The 23,197-nt window shown below is 46.6% G+C and overlaps 1 protein-coding gene across 1 annotated transcript in view; it reads left to right on the top strand.

Moving 5' to 3' along the window:
• nt5e (5'-nucleotidase ecto) overlaps positions 1-9,333 on the top strand; it is a 38,959-nt gene extending 29,626 nt beyond the window's left edge. Inside the window, exons 7-9 of the mRNA XM_033025660.1 lie at positions 2,416-2,565; positions 4,376-4,576; positions 8,615-9,333. Coding sequence (XP_032881551.1) covers positions 2,416-2,565; positions 4,376-4,576; positions 8,615-8,784 — 521 coding nt within the window. The 3' untranslated portion in view covers positions 8,785-9,333. The remainder of the gene's footprint in view (positions 1-2,415; positions 2,566-4,375; positions 4,577-8,614) is intronic.
• The last annotated feature ends 13,864 nt before the right edge of the window (positions 9,334-23,197 follow it).

Raw genomic sequence — 23,197 nt, 5'->3', positions numbered from 1 at the left:
GGTTGGTGGGACATGGATAAGAAAGGGTTGGAGGAATAAGGGCCAAAAGTGGGCTGGTGGGACTATGGGGCATCTTGGTCGGCATGGGTAAGTTGTGCCGAAGGGTGTGTTTCCGTGCTGTATGACTGCTCTGAGAAACGCCATAGATTCGATGGGCTGAATGTTCCCCTCTGGTGAAAGGGAAAATGTATTTTTAAAGTCCTCTAAATGAGCCTGCAAGTGGCTAACACCGTAAAACTGAAACTTGCATTCTCTGTTTATAAACTATGAATTTAGACGTTAGAGATACAATGCGGAAACAGGAGCTTCAGACCGTCGAGTCCGCGCCGACCAACGATCACCCATACACTAGCGCTATCTTACACACTAGGGACCATTTACCATTTTACTGAAGCCAATTAACCTACAAACCTGTACGTCTTTGGAGTGTGGGAGGAAACCGGAGCACCCAGAGAAAACCCACGTGGTCACAGGGAGAATGTACAAACTCCGTACAGGCAGCACCCGCAGTCAGGATTGAACCAGGGTCTCTGGCGCTGTAATGCCCCTGTCCCACTTAGGAAACCTGAACGGAAACCTCTGGAGACTTTGCGCCCCACCCAAGGTTTCCGTGCGGTTCCCGGAGGTTGCAGGTGGTTGCCGGAGGTTGCAGGTAGTGGAAGCAGGTAGGGAGACTGACAAAAACCTCCGGGAACCTCCGAACGATTAAATGTTTTCTTGGTGCTGCTTGATAGGCCCATTAACGTAATATCATATAGATAAATGTGCATGATAAATTAATTCTCAGTAATAGCAGGTAATCAGAGTCAGACCATAATAGAGCAAAAGTGGATAACCTCACATTTGGGGACGACAGATGGCACAATGGGCTAAGTGTTCGGCTGGCAACCGGAAGGTAGCCGGTTCGAATCCCGCTTGGAGTGCATACTGTCGTTGTGTCCTTGGGCAAGACACTTCACCCACCTTTGCCTGTGTGTGAATGTGTGTGAGTGACTGGTGGTGGTCGGAGGGGCCGTAGGCGCAGATTGGCAGCCACGCTTCCGTCAGTCTGCCCCAGGGCAGCTGCGGCTACAGAAGTAGCTTACCACCACCGAGTGTGACTGAGGAGTGAATGAATAATGCGATGTAAAGCGCCTTGAGTATTAGAAAGGCGCTATATAAATCCCATCCATTATTATTATTATTTAATTCCCTCGTCTAAGTCGTCAATAAATATTGTAAATAACTGGGGTCCCAGCACTGAGCCTTGCGGCACCCCACTAGTCATTGCCTGCCATTCTGAAAAGGACCCGTTAATTCCTACTCTTTGCTTCCTGTCTGCCAACCAGTTCTCTATCCATGTCAATTCCCTTGCCCCAATACCACGTGCTCTAATTTTACACACTAATCTCTTGTGTGGGAACTTGTCAAAGGCTTTTTGAAAGTCCAGATACACCACACCCGCTGGCTCTCTCCCTTATCTATTCTACTTGTTACATCCTCAAAAAATTCCAGAAGATTAGTCAAGCATGATTTCCCCATCATAAATCCATGCTGACTTTGACCAATCCCATCACTGCTTTCCAAATGCACTGCTACAACATCTTAATAATCGACTCCAGCATCTTCCCCACGACCGATGTCAGGCTAACTGGTCTATAAATTCCCCGTTTTCTCTCTCCCTCCTTTCTTAAAAGTGGGGTTACATTAGCTACCCTCCAGTCCACAGGAACTGATCCAGAGTGGAGAGAACATTGGAAAATGATCACCAATGCCTCCACGATTTTTAGGGCCACATCCTTGAGAGCTCTGGGATGCAGACCATCAGACCCTGGGGATTTATCTGCCTTCAGTCCCAACAGTTTACCCAACACCATTTCTTGACTAATGTGGACTCCCTTCAATTCCCATTTCCCCCCCCTTCCCCCACTAGATCCTCAGTCCCCTAGTATTAATGGGAGATTGTTTGTGTCTTCCTTAGTGAAAACAGATCCAAAGTAATTTAACTGGTCTGCCATTTCCTTGTTCCCCATTATAAATTCACCTGTCTCGGACTGTAAGGGACCTATATTTGTCATCACTAATCTTTTCCTCTTCACATATCTAAAGAAGCTTTTACAGTCAGTTTTTATATTCTGTGCAAGCTTTCATTCATGCTCTCTTTCCCCCCTCTTAATTAACCCCTTTGTTGAATTCTGTTGAGCTCCTGTAGATCTCTTTGATGGTGGGGAGGTCAGTACCCGTGATGGACTGGGCAGTGTCCACCACTCTTTGTAATCTCCCTCACCCTTCGGTCCACAATGTTTGTGGCAGGAGACAACTTGGCTCCTCTCAGAAGGGTGACAATGGGGGAGGTGGGGGTGGGGTGGGAGTGGAGAGGTGTGCCAGGGAACACCGGATGGTGTAACACACGTGTGTTTGGTTCGCTCCACGCAGGGACGATCCAGGTGCAGAACCTGCTGACGGTTTTACCGTTCGGCAGCACCGTGGACCTGCTGCAGATCCTGGGATCCACTCTGCGAGCAACATTCGAGCACTCGGTCCGGCGCTACGGGGCGAACACCGGCGAGTTCCTGCAGGTCTCAGGTAAGAACCATCAGTGGTGGCACAGTATGCCTCGGCCTAGAGAATCAGGGTCACACAGCATGGAAACAAGCCCCCACCAACCAACATGCCCACTCTGCACTAGACTCACAGTCACACAGCATGGAAACAAGCCCCCACCAACCAACATGCCCACTCTGCACTAGACTCAGTCACACAGCATGGAAACAAGCCCCCACCAACCAACATGCCCACTCTGCACTAGACTCACAGTCACACAGCATGGAAACAAGCCCTTCAGCCCAACTCGCCCACACTGACCAACATGCCCACTCTACACTAGTCCCACCTGCCTGTATTTGGCCCATATCCATCTAAACCTGTCCTATCCATGCACCAGTCCAAATGTTTCTTAAACGTTGCGATAGACCCAGCCTCAATACCTCCTCCAGCAGCTCGTTCCATACTCCCACCACCCTTTGTGTGAAAATGTTACCCCTCAAGTTCCTATTAAATCTTTCCCCCCCTCACCTTAAAACTATGTCCTCTGGTTCTCGATTCCCCTACTCTGGTAAGAGACTCTGTGCATTTACTGATGTATTCCTCTCATGATTTTATACAATAATCTGTGATACAATAAACTAATACTCGTTATTACCAGGGAAACAGTCCCATAGCAATGTGAAACCAAAGTCCATAATGCAATCGAAATACAGTCCATAGTAGATCACAGTTGCCGAGGTACTTTAGTTTAGTTTATTGTCACGTATTCCGAGGTACAGTGAAAAGTTTTTTTGTTGCTTACTGTCCAGTCAGCGGAAAGACTATACATGATTACAATCAAGCCATCCACAGTCCACAGATACAGGATAAAGGGCATAACGTTTACTGCAAGATAAAATCCAATGAAGGATAGTCCGAGGGTCTCCAATGAGATAGATGGTAGGTTTGGACCGCTCTCTAGTTGGTGATAGGAAAGCGGCCCTGACCTCCCATCAACCTCATTGGAGACCCTCAGACTATCTTTAATCGGACTTTACTGGATTTGTGTTGTGTTCAAGAGCCTGAAGGTTGGTGGGAAGAAGCTGTTCTGGAACCTGGTGGTCACGTTTTTCAAGCTCCTGTACCTTTTTCCAGAAGCAAAACCTGTTTGTGCACCTTCCAATCAGATCATTCAATTGTGGCGTTAACTGACTGGGTAGCACGCAACGGAAAGCTCTTCACTGTACCCCGGTGACAATGATAATAAACTAGAATAATGCAGATTGTAGCAATACGATAACAGAAAAAATGCAATTTTTATTTAAAGAGCAAGGTCCTCAATAAGGTAGGTTGGATGATTAGGACCACATCCTAGCTCATGGGAGGGTTCAGCAGTATGATAAAAAGAGGGGAAGAAGCTGTCTTTAGTTTAGAGATACAGCGCGGAAATAGGCCCTTCGGCCCACAGAGCCCGAGCCCACCAGCAATCCCTGTACACTAACACTATCTTACACACTAGGGACAATATACAATTACCCCAAGCCAATTAACTGACAAACCTGTATGTCTTTGGAGTGTGGGTGTAAACCGTAACTCGGAAGAAACCCATGTAGGTCACGGGGGAGGGGGGGGGGGGACGTACAAACTCCATACAGACAGCATCTGTAGTCAGGATCGAACCCGGGTCTCTGGCGCTGTGAGGCAGCAACTCTACCGCTGCGCTACTTGTCCTTAAATCTGGCAATACGCGCTTTCAAGCTTTTGTACCTCTCGTCTGATGGGAGTGGGAGATGGGGATGAGATGATGGGCTGAAGGGCCTGTCCCTGCATCGTCTGGCTCTGCGACTGACAGGCCTGTTGCATTCCCAAGGTGTCCATGTGAAGTTTGATGTGACGAAACCTCCAGGGAGCCGGGTGGTCAAGTTGGACGTGTTGTGTGCGAATTGCCGGATACCTGAGTACACACCTCTCATCGATAGCCAGGTCTACAAAATCGTTACCAGCTCCTACATCGCCAATGGGGGAGATGGATTCTCAATGTTGAAAAACGAGAAGTTGAAACACGACACAGGTAACCAAACATTTCCAGCCAATCTTGCCGACGAGCTCATATCTTCTAGGAACAGAATTGGGCCATTCGGCCCATCGTCTACTCCGCCATTCAATCATGGCTGATCTATCTTTCCCTCGCAATCCCATTCTCCTGCCTTCTCCCTTTAACCCTTGACCCCCGTACTAATCAAGAATTTGTCAAACTGCGCCTTAAAAATATCCATTGACGACCTCCACAGATTCAGTGTGAGGAGAATGCTATGAGGCTGCAGGGTGACTTGGAAAGGTTGGGTGAGTGGGCAGATGCAGTATAATGTGGATAAATGTGAGGTTATCCACTTTGGTGGCAACAACAAGAAGGCAAATTATGAACTGAATGGTGTCAGATTAGGAAAAAGGGAAGTGCAATGAGACCTGGGTGTCCTTGTCCATCAGTCACTGAAAGTAAGCATGCAGGTACAGCAGGCAGTGAAGAAAGCAAATTGCATGTTGGCCTTCATAGCGAGAGGATTTGAGTAGAGGAGCAAGGAGGTCCTACTGCAGTTGTTACAGGGCCCTGGTGAGACTGCACTTGGAGTATTGTGTGCAGTTTTGGTCTCCTAATTTGAGCAAGAAGATTCTTGCTATTGAGGGAGTGCAGTTTAGGTTCACCAGCTTAATTCCCAGGATGGCGGGACTGACATATGATAAAAAGAATGGGTCGACCAGGCTTGGAGTTTAGAAGGATGAGAGGGAATCTTATAGAAACATATCAAATTCTAAAGGGATTGGACAGATGCGGGAAAAAAGGCTAGATGCGGGAAAATCCCCTCGATGGAAGGAAGGTCAGAGCCGATGATGGACTGGGCAGTGTTTACTACTTTTTGTAGTCTTTTCCTCTCCAGGGCGCTCAAATTGCCGAACCAAGCCACGATGCAACCGGTCAGCATGCTCTCGACTGTGCACCTGTAGAAGTTAGAGAGAGTCTTCCTTGACAATCCGACTCTCCGTAATCTTCTCAGGAAGTAGCGGCGCTGATGAGCTTTTTTGATAGTTGCGTTAGTGTTCTCGGAACAGTTTAAGAATAAAGGGTAGGCCATTTAGAACTGAGATGAGGAAAAACTTTTCACCCAGAGGGTTGTGAATCTGGAATTCTCTGCCATAGTGTTTTCAAGAGAGAGTTAGATATAGCTCTTGGGACTAATGGAATCAAGGGACAGGGGGCGAAAAACACAGGAACGACTTTGGATGATCAGCCATGATCATATTGAATGGCAGTGCTGGCTCGAAGGACCGAATGGCCTACTCCTGCACCTATTGTCTATGTTTCAATTTGCCACCATCTTGCTAAAGAAATTCCTCCATCTTTCTAAAGGTTTGTGCGTTTATTCCGTTTATGGCCTCTGGTCCGGTCCTAGACTCTCCCACTAGTGGAAACATCCTCTCCACATACACTCTAGCTAGGCCTTTCACTATTCGGTAAGTTTCAATTACATCCCCCCCTCATCTTACCTTAGTTTAGTTTAGAGATACAGCGTGGAAACATGCCCTTTGGCCCACCAAGACCATGCCGACCAGCGATCCCCATACACTAGCACTATCCTACACTCTCGGGACAATTTTACAATTACCGAAATTGGCTTCGGTAAAAATAGTAAATCGTCCTTAGTGTTGCCAGGGCCGGCCTTATGCCGATTTGACAGATTGCTCCCAATTGGGCCCCGCGCCTAATGGGAGTCCCGTACTAATGTTCCGTATTTCGTACGGAAATACGAATTCTCTTTGTTAAATAAAGATTTTTTTTAATTCGCCATCCGGATTTTTTTTAAACGAACATGTATAACAACCGCTGCACGGCCATCAGACACAAACGATGTGTTAACTCGTACTGTTAGCACTTCTTAATATGAAGTAGTTAACAAGTTGTTATAAAATGTCATCAATCTGCATCCATCCACATTCCTCAGTAAATGTTATTGTGTTTTGAATAAGTATTAATGACGCCATGTTCCTTTGAATAAAATTCACGCGACGTCAATAATACTTGTTTAAAACACAATTACATTTACTGAGGAATGTAGAACGATGACACATTGAGGATTTCTTTAAACTCACCATCATGAGTGAGGGCCCCGGACCGCAAGAAGGGGCTTCTTCCTGGTGTGCAGGTTAGTCATTTACCTACCAACCCACGTTGTGTCTCTCTGTGTTTTGCTCTCTCTCTCCCTCCCTCTCTCCCTCCCTCTCTCTCTCTATCACCCTGTCGCCTCAGCATTCCTGGAATCATTGACGTTTAGCGGTAGACAAAAATGCTGGAGAAACCCAGCTGGTGAGGCAGCCGCCTTGACCGCTGAGTTCCTCCAGCACTCTGTGTTATTTGTTTGGCTCTGAAGTTGAAGGTGGCTCAGCGGGATGGGCAGCGGCTCTGGGGAGAGGGTTGCATTTCTGGTCGAGACCCTTCTTCAGACAATCACAAGTACTCTCACCGACGAGCATTCAATTCGATTAATATATAAGGTGTCCTTGAGATGTCTGAAAGGCGCCCATTAAATAAAATTTATTATTATTATTATTAATTCAGTCTGAAGAAGGGTCTTCTCTCCAGAGTCGCTGTGCTGCCTGTCCTGCTGAGTTACTCCAGCTTTATGTCTATCTTCAATTTCAGTGTAATACAATTTCTCACGGAGGGCTTATAACGTCTCTAAACCCCTCTGGCACCCTCTGAACACCTCTAACCCCCCTCTATTCCCCCCCCCCCCCCACACTATTTCCCTCTATAACACTTCTGAACACTTCTAAACCCATCTGAAGCCCTCTAAACATCTCTAAACCGTTTAAACCCCTCTAAACTAGGAGGCTGCAAGGTGACTTGGATAGGCTGAGTGAGTGGGCAAATGCATGGCAGATGCAGTATAATGTGGATAAATGTGAGGTTACCCACTTTGGTGGCAAAAACAGGAAAGTAGAATATTATCTGAATGGTGGCTGATTAGGAAAAGGGGAGATGCAACGAGACCTGGGTGTCATGGTACACCAGTCATTGAAAGTAGGCACGTAGGTGCAGCAGGCCGTGAAGAAAGCGAATGGTATGTTAGCATTCATAGCAAAAGGATTTGAGTATAGGAGCAGGGAGGTTCTACTGCAGTTGTACAGGGTCTTGGTGAGACCACACCTGGAGTATTGCGTACAGTTTTGGGCTCCTAATCTGAGGAAGGACATTCTTGCCATAGAGGGAGTACAGAGAAGGTTCACCAGACTGATTCCTGGGATGTCAGGACTTTCATATGAAGAAAGACTGGATAGACTCGGCTTGTACTCGCTAAAATTTAGAAGATTGAGGGGGGATCTTGTAGAAACTTACAAAATTCTTAAGGGGTTGGACAGGCTAGATGCAGGAAGATTGTTCCCGATTTTGGGGAAGTCCAAAACAAGGGGTCACAGTTTAAGGATAAAGGGAAAATCTTTTAGGACTGAGGTGAGAAAAACATTTTTTACACAGAGTGGTGAATCTCTGGAATTCTCTGCCACAGAATGTAGTTGAGGCCAGTTCGTTGGCTATATTTAAGAGGGAGTTAGATGTGGCCCTTGTGGCTAAAGGAATCGGGGGGTATGGAGAAAAAGCAGGTACAGGATACTGAGTTGGAAGATCAACCATGATCATATTGAATGGCTGTGCAAGCTCAAAGGGCCGAATGGCCTACTCCTGCTCCTTGTTTCTATGTTTCTATGACTGCTAGATATGAACTGTTTTGGGAGAGAAAAATGCTCACGGCAGACCAAACGTGTTAAACAGAAATTGGTCAGATATTGAGCTTTACACCAAAGATCCTAAAGCTCTGCTGCAGTGTATGGGGATCGCTGGTCGATGCTGGCTCAGTGGGCCGAGAGACCTGTTTCTGCGCAGTATCTCTAAACTAAACTAAACTAAATGCAGCAGCTCTACCACCGTTCTAAACTCCAGCGAATACAGGCCCAGAGCCGTCAAACGCTCTCATCCCCGGGATTATTCCCATTAACCTCCTCAGGACCTTGGTGAACGTCGATTTGAACGGGTGTTTTAATCTTGTGACCATTCTAGGCAGCACGGATATATCGGTGGTCTCGGCTTACATCAAGCAGATGCAACTGGTTTACCCTGCGGTTGAAGGACGGATCCTGTTCACGCAAAGCAGCGGCACACACCCCACCATGAACCTACACTTCACATTGCCGCTCTTCTCGATTCTTGCCGGGTTCCTGCACTTGTAGATCCTGGCGAGTCACGGCGGAAGAGTTCAGGGAAATAGCAGCTTGCCTTTTTTAATTTAAAAAAAAATCAACGTAAATTGGACACAATGACAGCAACCAATCCAATCTTCTCTTCCAAGCCAGCAGCAGGTCAATCCCCAGCCTGACTGTGGGACCCAGAGACACCGGAGCTTTCTGAGATTGCAGTGAGTTCACCAAATTCAATTGCAAAACCCCACGTTATTTATGAAGGATACAAGGAACTGCAGATGCTGGTTTACAAAAGGAATAGGGCACAAAGTGCAGGAGTAACTCAGCGGCTCCGGCAGCATCTCTGGAGAACATGATAGGTGACGTTTCGGGTCGAGTGGCTTCTTCAGACCGGGTGAATCTCACCTGCACACTCCGCTGCACACATGCATCCTTCCTGCAGTGCAGCACACAGTGTTGCAGCAGCTTTATAAGGTTGCAATGGACAGGGACCTTTCACACAGACCAGACTCCCCACCATTGACTCCATTTACACTCCTCGCTGCCTCAGTAAAGCAGCCAACATAATCAAGGACTTGTCCCACCCCAGTCACCCCTTCTTCTCCCCGCTCCCCTCAGGCAGAACATACAGAAGCTTGAAAGTGCGCACCACCGGACTAAGGAACAGCTTCTTCCCCTCTGTTATTAGGCTTCTGAATAGTCCTTCTATAAGCTGAGGTACTGTATGATTCACCTCTACCTCATTGAGGACATTGGGTCCTGCTTCAGCCTCAAGAAGGGTGGGCATAATGGAAGAACGTGACACTAAACTTCCCCTATCCATATTCACCAGAGACAGACACAAAGTGCTGGAGTAACTCAGTGAGTCAGACAGCATCCCTGGAGACAAGGAATAATTGACGTTTCAGATCGGGACCCTTCTTCAGACTGATAGAGATGATGGGGTGGTGAAAAAAACTGGAGGTGAGGAAAGACCAAAACAAATCAGTGCCAGCAACAGATGACCTCAGGAAGGGTGGAGCCAATGACCAATTGTTGACCTCGGGAAAGGTGGAGTCCATACATGATTCTCCAGAGATGTTGCCCAACCTGCTGAGTTAATCCAGCACTGAATTTATGAATCACCGTTCTTGACCTCAGGAAGACCCGAGCACTTTACAACCGCCTCCAGAGAATTGCTGCTGCTATAACGCGGTGGAATGCAGCAATCAATTTGCACAGAGCTTTGTTGACAGGGCAGTGAGTTAGGTGACTGGTTTATCTACCTTTGGATTTAGCAGGAGGGGGAGAATCGGCCTCAGCGCTGGCTTGTGCAGTTTGCAAACATCAACCTGTACTGTGGACAGGGACATGGATAAGGCAGCCAGGGATATAGGCCAAATGCAGGCAGGTGGGATTAGTGTAGATGGGGCATCGTGGACGGTGTGGGCAAGTTGCGCTGAAGGACCTGACTCTATCAAATTACAACATTGAAAGTCATGTCCACGACCTCCCGCAGCGACCAGCATTCACGGAAGCCTCCAAAGTCCCCCTGGACACCACGTCATCCTTTTTGTTTCCTCTGGGTATGTGAGTACTCAGGAAAATGACAATAAAGATATATGGAGGGCATGGACATAATGCCTGGAAAGAGGGGCAGGCAGTCGTCATGGGCCGGACCCTCGACTGTCCGATGCCTGGGCCATCTTGGCCAGCCCCAGGAGCAAACATACAGGGAGATTTCCCCCCTCCCATCGACCCACCTCGCCCCGCCCCGGGCGACCAATGATCAGGAGTGTGAAGGAAGCCGACTGACATCGAGCTACTACTGAGATCACAAGAAGATTGACTTCATAAACACACAGCACGGACTCGAACAGAAAATTGGTGGTGGGATCACAGCTGTAGCGATCAGCAGAACCTACAGACTACACAACTCCGAGGCACAAAGACTGTCACCCACTGTGATTCACAAGGAATTCCCTTCCTTTGAAATCAGGTCACTTTAATCAAAGCACAAAGCTTGTGTTTTACCAAAGACACATGTAGATAAATGGAAATCACTGTTGGCACAGGAGTAATGATAGAGTTTTATATTGAAAGTGGTTGATTTACAATATTTTTGAATGGTGTCACTGGATGTACATACAATAAACCTTCGTTATTATGCACCTCTATATAATGGATTTCAGATATAACGGACTATCTTTAAGAACACAGTCTGCAAGTTGCAATGTGAGGCTGTTGAAATTGGCATGGCATGAAATTGGCAAGCAATCGCTTTGATCCGCACTTAATTCTATTTAAACAATGTAACAAACAGCCTTTACTATTTGTCGCTTGCAGTAACCAAAAAACATTGTTAGGTGTTAATGAATTTGTACCTGAAAACATTTCATTGCTTCACAACACCCGTGTCAGCTCTGTGGGAGGAGCAAATCCTTGACTCGGTGATATGGGCAATTGGCAATAACGGCAGCATTCTTCCCCTCCACCCCCCCATGGTCTGTTATAGCGAAGGTTTGCTGTATTGACACCTATTATGAATAAAAGTAATGTAATTTTATATGATCCTATAAAGTTGATTTGAGCAGCAAAATTAATTTTATTCCAATTATTTTTAATAGATCACAGGATTTTATTTAGTTGGAAGCGGTTTTTATTCAAACCCTACTTTTATTCCCTCACGGTCGAGTTAAGTATTTATTTTTCAAGCTGTGCAGAGAAAAGTTTGTGAGCCTGGACCCGTTTAGTTTTAGAGATACAGTGTGGCCCACCGAATCCGCACCGGCCGATTTACGAGGATGTTGCCATGACTCGAGGGCCTGAGCTATAGGGAGAGGTTGAGCAGGCTAGGAATATATTCCTTGGAGCGCAGGAGATTGAGGGCTAATCTTATAAAGGTGCACAAAATCATGAGAGGAATAGATTGGGTAAATGCACAGCCTTTTGCCTGGAGTAGGGGAATCATAGGTTCAGTAGGATTGGGTTTAAGGTGAGGGGTAACTTTTTTTAACACAAAAGGTGGCGAGTATATGGAGCGAGCTGCCAGAGAAGGTAGTTTAGTTTAGAGATACAGCGTGGAAACAAGCTCTTGGGCCCACCGAGTCCGCACCGACCAGCGATCCCCGTGCACTAGCCCTATCCTACACTCACTAGGGACATTTACATTTATACCAAGCCAATTAACCTACAAACCTGTACGTCTTTGTGGAGTATGGGAGAAAACCAATGCAGGTCACAGGGAGAACGTACAAACTCCGTACAGAAACGTACAGCACCTATAATCAGGATGGAACCCGGGGCTCTAATTCTACCGCTACGCCACTGTGCTGCCATCAACTGTGCAGCAGTTGAGACAATGTTTAAGAAGCATAGACGGGTACATGATTAGGACAGGTTTAGTGGGATATGTGCTAAATACAGGCAGGTGGGACTAGTATAGATGGGGCATGTTGGTTGACCTAGGCAAGTTGGGCCGAATATCCTGTTTCCACACTGTATGACCAGCGACCAGCCATACACTAGTTCCATTCTACACACGAGGGACAATTTTTACAGGAACTAATTAACCTTAAAACCTGCATGTATTCGGAATGTGGAAGGAAACCAAATTACCTGGAGAAAACCCACATAGTCCCAGGGAGAACGTACAAACTCCACACAGGCAACACCCATAGTTGAGATCGAACTCGGGTCTCTGGCACTGTACGTCAGCAACTCTACCACAGTGCTGCCCAGTGTTACAGCATTATAGAAAAAGCAGAAGTGCAAGGGGGTGCAGTGAGGTAGATTTGGAGATCGGGACTAACCCCTTGCTTATGGGAGAACCATTCAGTAGTCTGATAACAGAAGGAAAGAAGCTGGTCCTGAATCTGGTGGTACATGCTTTCAAGCCCTTCGGCCCACCGAGTCCACGCTGACCATCGATCACCTGTTCACACTAGTTCCATGTTATCCCACTTTCTCACCCATTTCCTACACACGAGGGGCAATTTACAGAGGGTCAACGAACCTACAAAACCACGCGTCTTTGGGATGTGGGAGGAAACCGGGGCACCCAGAGGAAACCCACGCAGTCATAGGGAGAACGTGCAAACTCCACACACAGACAGCACCCGAGGTCAGGATCGAACCCAGGTCTCTGGTGCCCTGAGACATTAGCTCAATCCACACGTCCAAGGAAGGCGATGGCTGGAGGCCTTGTAACAGCCTGGGGCTCGCCTGGATCGGGCACCGCTCATAAGAACTAGAGCACAGACTGGACTTTGAAAATGGCGCCAGAATATGGCGCCTCTGGCAGGTGGGTGCAGTGGACTATTTCTGTACACTTGCTAATCAGGGGGGATGGGCTTAGGTATGGTGATACGCTACTGAACTGTTGGTAAGAAAATAATTTAATTATGCATTGGTACATGTGACAATAAAGCATCATTGAACCATCTACCATCCAGGGCACTGTGGCACCCGGTGTGTTAAGATGTCAATGTTAAGGAAATGCATTTGACTGAGTTTAAATTAGAGATGTTCCAGAAATAGAAAATTAGTCGCAGTTCTGAAATGGGATGTCTTCAATGTGGACAGGAAGTTGTGATAAGCCAAACGTAGACAAAGTATTGCTAAAGTAGACTTAAACAGGATTGTTAGAGGTCAACTGGAAGTAAATTAGTTCCTCGTGCACTGAGAAAGGTCACAGTCGCTGAAAAAATCGCAAAGTGGGACAGGCCATTTAAGGCCGGTTCTCTCTCCACATTGGCCAAGTTGCTGCCGTTATTTCACATTTCTGGTAGCCGGAAGATCAGTAGGAAGGAAATGTCAAAACGAGAGGAAATTGCTTTAAGGTTTGACGGGCAAAGTTTAAAGATGTGCAGAACAAGTTTCTGTTATTATAGGGGGGTTGCACGGAAGGTCACTGGGTCATAGGGCTCGACGCACGGAGCCGTTAAATCCAACTGGAAGACAGCCGTCACTTCCGGTATATGTTATTAATGCTAGAAACGCGTACTTTCCTACCTGTTAAAAACCGCCAAAATGTTGAATTTTTGCGCTGAAAAAAATTGTGGGAGTCGGGGTAAGTGTGAGAGACATGTACCCAACTTTAGAATTCCAACAGTGAAGCGAAATGAGGGTATAGAGAAGCGAGAACTGAAGGGACTACAGCAGCTAAAGTGCTTGGTAAACATTGAAAATATTGGGAATTATCGCGTTTGTTCACTGCATTTCATCAAGTAAGGCATTATTTGTGTGTTTTTTCTTGATTCCTTTGGTGTCTAAAAATTCTCAGAAGTGATAAACCTGGCTGTAAATTTTTCTTCAGATGCGTTTTCATTTTGTAAGTAAAAACCCACGAGAACCATGGGCGATTAAAAAAAATTACAGCCAGATTTATCACTTCTGAAACTTTTTAGATGCCAAAGGAATCAAGAAAAAACACAAATAATGCCTTAGTTGATGAAATGCAGTGAGCAAACGGCCAATGTTCGCCAAGCACTCTGGCTGTTGTTGTCCCTTCAGCTCTCGTTTCTATCTACCGTCATTTCTCCTCACTTTTGGAATTCTGAAGTAGGCTAAATGTCTCTCACGCTTATCCCGATTTCCATAATTATTTACAGCGCAAAAATTGAGTTTCAGTGGATTTTAATGGGCCCATTACGCTGGAAACAATGGTAAGTGCCTACCTGCAGTTCATCGCGTGTACTCCATTTGGAGTAGCGTAGCAACAGCACGGGTCATGGGTCGTGACCCGACTGCCGTGAAACCTCCCTATACAGAGGGTGGTGGGTGCCTGGAACATGCTGCCGGGGAAAGCTTCTGGAATCCGCCAGGGAGCCAAACAAGGATGGCGGTGGAGGCCCTGCCGCAGTCTGGGGCTTACATGGATCGGGGGCGCTCCTGAACATCCAGCATGTGGACTGTACTTTTTCTTTTGTAAATGTCGCCAAAATATGTCGACTTGTGCACGTGTGGGCTATGCAAAAAGAATTTCATTGTGCAGCGCATTTGTGACAATAAACACCATTGATTGATGTGACACAGACACAGTAGTGGTGTTTAAAGGGTTTTAGATAGGCATGTGGATATGCAGGAAATGGAGGGATGGATCATATACAAGCTGATAAAATTAGTTTATCTTTTCATTATGATCAGCACAGACATTTTAGGCTGGAGTACCTGTCCTTTGGCTGTATTTTCTGTTGCATTGATCACTTTCGATAACGTTCAATGTTATCTCACTTTCTCACCCACTCCCTGCACACTGTAGGGGAGCAATTTACAGAGGGCCTATTGACCTACAAAACCCACACATCTTTGGGATGTGGGAGGAAACCCACGCGGTCTCAGGGAGAACGTATAAACATCAAACACAGACAGCACCTGAAGTCAAGATCAAACCCTGGCCTCTGGTGCTGTGAGGCAGCAGGTCTACCCGCTGCACCCACTGTGCAGCATCTGTGTAAGGGGTCGGGGCCAGCTTGAATGAAGCAGATACAGTGGGGAGCACCAAGCCATGGGCGGCGGTCTCGAGGTCTTCTCCTTGCGTTTGAGGCAGCAGAAGTTATGTAACGCTCTCCAGACGCTGTAGCCAGTTCAATGTGCTGTTGTAAAGGGCCGTGAGGTCTACCCCTTCACCAGGGGGGGGGCGGAGGACAGCGCAGTCAAAAATGATGCACTGCGCTGTTTGCTGGTCTGCTGCACACACGCAGGCTGCTGATGAACGCAGCCCCCAGCGATGCATGTTGGCGTTGAACCGGCCGACCCCTGTATGGAGCTGGTTCAGGGCGACCCACTCTTTGCGGGGCAGGACGAGCCAGGTGGGTCTCAATGTGTTGCTCTTGGTGTGGGGACTGCACTGTTGATGGGATTTTAATTGTGTGTGTTTCCTGGATGCTGTTAATCCCTTTATCCTGTTACTGTGGACGGCTTGATTGAAATCATGTATACTGACAATTAGTTAAGACCAAAGTTGGACCCTTGAAGACCAAAAAAGGTGAATTTATTATGGGGAACAAGGAAATGGCAGATGAGTTGGAACAGGTAGTTTGGATCTGTCTTCACTAAGGAGGACACAAACAATCTTCCTGATATAGTGGTGGCCAGAGGAGCTGGGGTGACGGAGTAACTGAAGGAAATCCACATTAGGCAGGAAATGGTGTTGGATACTGATGGGACTGTAGGCTGATAAATCCCCAGGGCCTGATGATCTACATCCCAGGGTACTTAAGGAAGTGGCTCTAGAAATCGTGGACACATTGGTGATACTTTTCCAATGTTCTATAGACTCAGGATCAGTTCCTGTGCATTAGAGAGTAGCTAATGTTATCCCACTTTTTAAGAAAGGCGGGAGAGAGAAAACGGAATTATAGACCAGTTAGCCTGACATCTGCTGGAGTCAATTATAAAAGATGAAATAGCCGCACATTTGGATAGCATTAACAGGATCGGTCTGAGTCAGCATGGATTTACAAAGGGGAAATCATGCTTGTCTAATCTTCTGGAATTTTTTGAAGATGTACCTAGTGTACCTGGACTTTCAGAAAGCATTTGATAAGGTCCTACATAGGAGATTAGTGGGCAAAATGAGGGCACATGGTATTGGGGGTAGAGTGCTGACATGGATAAAAATTGGTTGGCAGACAGGAAACAAAGAGTAGGGATTAACGGGTCCCTTTCAGAATGGCAGGCAGTGACTAGTGGAGTAATAATAAATTTATTTATTTTATTTTTATTTTTTTTAATTTATGGGCGCCTTTCAAGAGTCTCAAGGACACCTTACAAAAATTTAGCAGGTAGAGGAAAAACATGTAAGGGGAATGAAATAAATAGTAGACATGACTAGTACACAAAGTAAAGACAGAATTCAATTCAAAACACAATATGAGGCAATTAATGCACAGATGAAAAGGGAGGGGGACGTGGGGCTAAGGTTAGGCAGAGGTGAAGAGATGGGTCTTGAGGCGGGACTGGAAGATGGTGAGGGACACGGAATTGCGGATCAATTGGGGGAGGGAGTTCCAGAGCCTGGGAGCTGCCCTGGAGAAGGCTCTGTCCCCAAAACTGCGAAGGTTGGACTTGTGGATGGAGAGGAGACCGGCTGATGTGGATCTGAGGGACCGTGAGGGTTGGTAGGGGGAGAGGAGGTCAGTGAGATATGGGGGGGGGGGGGGGGGGCAGATGGTGGAGGGCTTTGTAGGTGAGGACCAGGATTGTGTAGGTGATCCGGTGGGAGATGGGAAGCCAGTGAAGTTGTTTGAGGACTGGAGTGATGTGATGCCAGGATTTGGTGTGGATGATGAGTCGGGCGGCTGCGTTCTGGACCAGTTGGAGTCGGTTGATGTAGGTGGAGCTGATGCCAAGGAGAAGTGAGTTGCAATAGTCCAGTCGGGAGGAGATGAAGGCATGGATGAGTCTTTCAGCAGCGGGAGGTGCGAGAGAGGGTCTGAGTTTGGCGATGTTGCGGAGATGAAAGAAGGAGGTTTTAATGACATGGCGGATGTGAGGCTCAAGGGAGAGGGTGGAATCAAAGATCACGCCAAGGTTGCGGGCCTGGGGAGATGGGGAGACAGTGGTGCCGTCGATGGTGATGGGTACCGCAAGGCTCGGTGCTGGGACCGCAGCTATTTACAATATACATCAATGATTTGGATGAAGGGTTCAAAGTAACATTAGCAAATTTGCAGATGATACAAAGCTGGGTGGCAGTGTGAATTGTGAGGAGGATGCTATGAGAATGCAGGGTGACTTGGACAGGTTGGATGAGTGGGCAGATGCATGGCAGATGAAGTTTAATGCGGATAAATGTGAGGTTATCCACTTTGGTAGCAAAAACAGGGAGGCAGATTACTATCTAAATGGCGTCAAGTTGGGAAAAGGGGAAGTACAACGGGATCTGGGGGTCCTTGTTCATCAGTCTATGAAAGTAAGCATGCAGGTACAGCAGGCAGTGAAGAAAGCGAATGGCATGTTGGCCTTTATAACAAGAGTCGTCGAATATAGGAGCAACGAGGTCCTTCTGCAGTTGCACAGAGCCCAAGTGAGACCACACCTGGAGTATTGTGTGCAGTTTTGGTCTCCTAATTTGAGGAAGGACATTCTTGCTATTGAGGGAGTGCAGCGTAGGTTTACAAGGTTAATTCCCGGGATGGCAGGACTGTCATATGCTTAGAGAATGGAGCGGCTGAGCTTGTACACTCTGGAGTTTAGAAGGATGAGAGGATATCTCATTTAAACATATAAGATTGTTAAGGGTTTTGACACGCTAGAGGCAGGAAACATGTTCCCGATGTTGGGGGAGTACAGAACCAGGAGCCACAGTTTAAGAATAATGAGTAAGCCACTTAGAACAGAGACGAGGAAACACTTTTTCTCACAAAGAGTTGTGAGTCTGTGGAATTCTCTGCCTCAGAGGGCGGTGGAGGCAGGTTCTCTGGATGCTTTCAAGAGAGAGCTAGATAGCGCTCTTAAAAATAGCAGAGTCAGGGGATATGGGGAGAAGGCAGGAACAGGGTGCCGATCAGCCATGATCACATTAAATGGCAGTGCTGGCTCGATGGGCCGAATGGCCTACTCCTGCACCTATTGTCTATTGACTGGATAGCATATAACAAAAAGGCTTTTCACTGTGCCTTGGTACACATGACAACAAAACTAAAACTCTGGGCAGCAGAGATGCTGCCTTACAGCGCCAGAGACCAGGGTTCGATCCTGACTACAGGTGCTGTCTGTACGGAATTTTACGTTCTCCATGACCGCGTGGGTTTTCTCCGGGTGCTCTTCCCACACTCCAAAGCCATACAGTTTTGTAGGTTAATTGGCTTTGGTAAAATTGTAAATTGTCCCAGTGTGTGTATCATAGTGCTAGTGTGCGGGAATCGCTGGCTGACATGGACTCGGTGGGCCGGAGATCCTGTTTCACGCTGTATTTCTAAACTAAAACTGAAGGAAACTAAACCTAAACCATAACTAAAACTAACTAAAGTTACATTGAACTGTGCGTGTGGAATCCCAACCCTGTAGCGTGCCAGTGGCAACAGTGAATCAGGAAAGCTAGTGTTTCTTGGCTTCTGACATGACATTTATCAAAAGATTAAGCCAACGTGTGACAGGAATGAACAATCAAAATATTATTCACTTACCATAAAGGTCATGTATTATGTATTAACAAAGGGGCGTGATCAGTTAACCCTTTGACCGTGTAGCTCTTGGTGACAAATTACAGTGCGACAGGGCTGGGATGGGCGGGAGCGGAAACTGTGCAACGGTGCAATGTTTAATGCTTGCAACTGTCGTGAAGGTCAGAGCTCCACTACCTCCGCTGCTTGACTGTGGGGTGCCGAGGCCAAGCATTTCCCACGATCACTGCTGAGCGGGTGACTTTCACGGTGGCCTGGGGTGGACCAGGGGAGGAGATGCCAGGAGAAAAGGATGGATGTGGAAAGTATATTTCCACTGGTGGGAGAGTCTAGGACCAGAGGTCACAGCCTCAGAATTAAAGGGCGCTCTTTTAGAAAGGAGGCGAGGTGGTAATTCGTTAGTCAGTGGGTACTTAATCTGTGGAACACATTGTCACAGAGGGCTGTGGAGGCCATCAGTGGATATTTTTAAGGCAGAGATGAACAAATTCTTGACAATAACGGGTGTCAAGGGCTATGGGGAGGGCAGGAAAGTGGGATTAGGAGGCAGAGATCAGCCATATTTGAATGGTGGAGTAGACTCGATGGGCTGAATGGCCTAATTCTACTCCCATAACTCGTGAAGTGGAGAATGCTGTGGAGGAGGAAACACAAACTCAAAGAGGTTTTGGCTTTGAGCTTCCAGAGACCACATTTGTAGTATGGTGTTCACTTCTGGTTGCCCGATTATAGGATGTGGAAGCTTTGGAGAGGGTGCAGAAAAGGTTTACCAAGATGCTAAAAGATAAGACACAAAAAGGAGTAACTCAGCAGGACAGGCAGCATCTCTGGAGAGAAGGGTTGACGTTTCTGGTCGAGACCCTTCAGTCTGAAGAAGGGTCTGGACCCGAAACGCCATCCATTTCTCCTCTCCAGAGATGCTGCCTGTCCCGCTAAATTATTCCAGCTTTTTGTGTTTAAACCAGCATCTTCAGTTCCCACTTACCTAGATTAGAAGGTATTGGCTACAAAGAGGTTGGACAGACTTGGATAGACACAAAATGCTGGTGTTCCAGCGAAACACCTCTGCCTCTGCCTCTTCATCTTTCTAACATGGAGCCTCCAGAATTGACACCTGTTTTTTGTTTTCTAGTCTGTGCTATAGACTGGTTTTATAATCTTTTTATAACGGATCTCCCATTCTTTATGAGCTACCATACCTAGACTTGCCAGATTTTCAACTTCTTTAAGACAAGACAAAATGCTTAGCAGGTTAGTCAGCATTCCCGGGGAACATTTCGGAGGCGACGTTTCGGATCGGGATCCTTCTTCAGACTATTTGTAAAGGGGGATGGAGAAAGTCTTGCAAATATCAGGTGAACTGTTGGTGAAGGGGGCTTTTGTTTGGTAGATGGCTGGATAAAGGGCAGAGGTGACAAGACAGAAGTAATACAAAAAGAATGGAGAGTTGTGAATTGTGAAGCTCGAGGAAGCCATGTAGGAGGAAGGGGAGGAATTGGTGCTTGTCCAGGGGGAGGGGGAGTATTAGAGGTGACCTACAACTATGTGCAAGTCCAAGTGGGCCACATGTGAGAAGGGGAGAAAAGGGTGTTAGAGCTTACCTAGGATTGGAGAAATCAACATTTATACCATTGGGTTTAAGGCCTGGATAGTGTATGTGGAGAGGAAGTTTCCATTATTGGGAGAGGATGTTTCCATTATCTGGTCTAGGACCAGAGGTCAAAGTCTCAGAATAAAAGAACGTACCTTAATAAAGGAGATGAGAAGGAATTTCTTTAGTCATAGGTTGATGATTCTGTGGCGGCCAAGTCAATAGATATCTTTAAGGCAGAGATTGAAAGATTTTTGATTAGCAAGGACGTCAGGGCTAAAATGGAGGGCAGGAGAATGGAGTTGAGAGGGAAAGATAGATCAGCCATGAAATTATTCTGCTCCTAGATCTTATAAGCTACCCAAGCAGAATAAGAGGTTCAAATGTAAACTTCATAAGTCGTAGGAGCAGCATTAGACCATTCGGCCCATCGATTCTACTCCCCCATTCAATCATGGTTGATCTATCTTTCCCTCTCAATCCCATTCGCTTACTATCTCCTCAAAATATTTGACACCCATACTAATCACAAACCTATTAACCTCCACCTTAAAACTCCCTGTCTTTAAACAAGCTTCCGTACAGACACAGGCTCTGAAACGTAGCGCTGCGTGGATCAAGAACATAAATGCACACCATCGATTCAGAAACATTCTGAGAATGATGTCTGTGTGGCAGCAGGCTGGGTTCAGAGCTGACTTTGGCCGTTGTCTCTGCAGAGTTTGCACGCTCCCTGGGCTTCCTCCATGTGCTCCAGTCTGTTCTCCCGTTGTGTGCACATGCTGTTGGGTTAAATGGTTGCTGTGAATTACCCCACAGTGCAGGTTGATGACAAAGGGGTTTATCGAAATGAGTGTGCGGCAGAATAAAGTGCAGGGAAAGGAATAAGGAGAGAGGGAATGGGATTGCTCCCCGGTAGCTGGAATGGATGTGATGGGCCGAATATTCCCTTGGTTTAGTTTAATGATGCTGCATGGAAAAAGGCCCTTCCACGCCGACCATCGTTCACCTGTTCCCTCTACTTCGACACAAAGTGCTGGAGTAACTCAGCAGGTCTGGCACCATCTCTGGAGAACATGGAGAAGTGATGTTCCGTTTCCAGCACTTTGCGTCTTTTTTTTTGTAAACCAGCATCTGCAGTTCCATGTTTATCCCACTTTCTCATCCACTCCCTTCACACTAGGACAATTTTACCAATTAACCCACAAACCCGCATTCCTTTGGGATGTGTGGGCACCCGGAGTAAACTCACACAGTCACAGGGAGAATGTGTAAACACCCAAGGTCAGGATCAAACCTGGGTCTCTAACTTTGTGAGACAGCAACTCAAGCAGCTGTGCCACGCTGAAGTGACGAGATTTTTTGTTTTATTTATCCAGTGTTTGTATTAAAGTGTTACAAAGCTTGTACTTTAACTTGAAGAACAAAGTCAAGAAAGGCTTGGATAGAGTGGATGTGGAGAGGATGTTTCCACTAGTGGGTGTGTCTAGGACTAGAGGCCATAGCCTCAGAATAAAAGGACATACCTTTGGAAAGGAGTTGAGGAGGAATTTCTTTAGTCAGAGGGCGGCAAATCTGTGTAATTTATTGCCACAGACGGCTATGGCCAAGTCAGTGGATATTTTTAAGGCGGAGATTGACATTCTTGATTAGTATGGGTGTCAGAGGTTATGGGGAGAAGACAGGATAATGGGATTGAGAGGGAAAGATAGATCAGCCATGATTGAATGGCAGAGTAGACTCAATGGGCCGAATGACTCCTATGAAGAATGGTAATAGATACGCTAGGTGAGAAATGCTTTCAGACAAACATAGTTCAAAGACATTTCACTTAGAGGGTTGCGGGTATATGGAACGAGCTGCCAGAGGTGGTAGGTACTATATGTGTTCAAAAGATAATTTTGACTGGTTCATGGATAGGTAAGATTTAGAGATATGAGCAAAATGCAGGCAGGTAGGACTGGTGTTGATGGGGCATCTTGGTCGGTGTGGGCAAGTTGTCCTGAAGGGCCTGATTCCATGCAGTATGACTATCTAAACAGCACATAGACAGGTACATGGATAGGAAAGGTTTAGAGAGATACTAGATCAAGTGGGACCGATTGGGTCCCTGTCACTCGGGAGGCCTGGTCCCCCAACGTAACCCATTCCCCAACGCAATATTCTACCACTCACCCGTTCCCCCAACGCAATATTCCAGCACTCACCCATAGCCCCCAATTGCGCTGGGGCGGCTCATTTCCTCTTATTTACCCTCCTTCATTAGACTTTAAAAAAAATCCAATTGCACTTGCTGCCAGGACTCAGTGTCCTGGGATTTGTAACATTGTAGAGGGCATGGCTACAATCCCAATGTGATGTCATAGCTGTAACTGCCACTGCAGTGTTCACGTAATTTTTCTCAAAGTGGGATTTTGTAAAGTTGAAAATGTGAATAACTTGTAAAATATGACCTCAATGTGAACGAAACTTGATAAAAAGACACAAGACAATTGTGAATAAGGTGGTCCAAAAATTGCAGCGCTATCGTGTATCGTTTTGGCGTATTTTTCCGGGATCACATACACACACACACACACACAGAGAGAAACAAACAAGATGAGAGTTTTAGTAATATATAGATAGATGGACCAAATGCGGGCAGGTGGGATCAGTGCAGATGGGGAATGTTGGTAGGCACGGCCAGGTTGGGCAGCAATTTCCATGCTGTGTAACTCTAGGACTGCAGCTGTAATACCATCCC

The sequence above is a fragment of the Amblyraja radiata genome, chromosome 8 (assembly GCF_010909765.2).
Source record: "Amblyraja radiata isolate CabotCenter1 chromosome 8, sAmbRad1.1.pri, whole genome shotgun sequence".
NCBI lineage: Eukaryota > Metazoa > Chordata > Chondrichthyes > Rajiformes > Rajidae > Amblyraja > Amblyraja radiata.
This window is presented reverse-complemented; position numbering and strand designations above follow the sequence as displayed.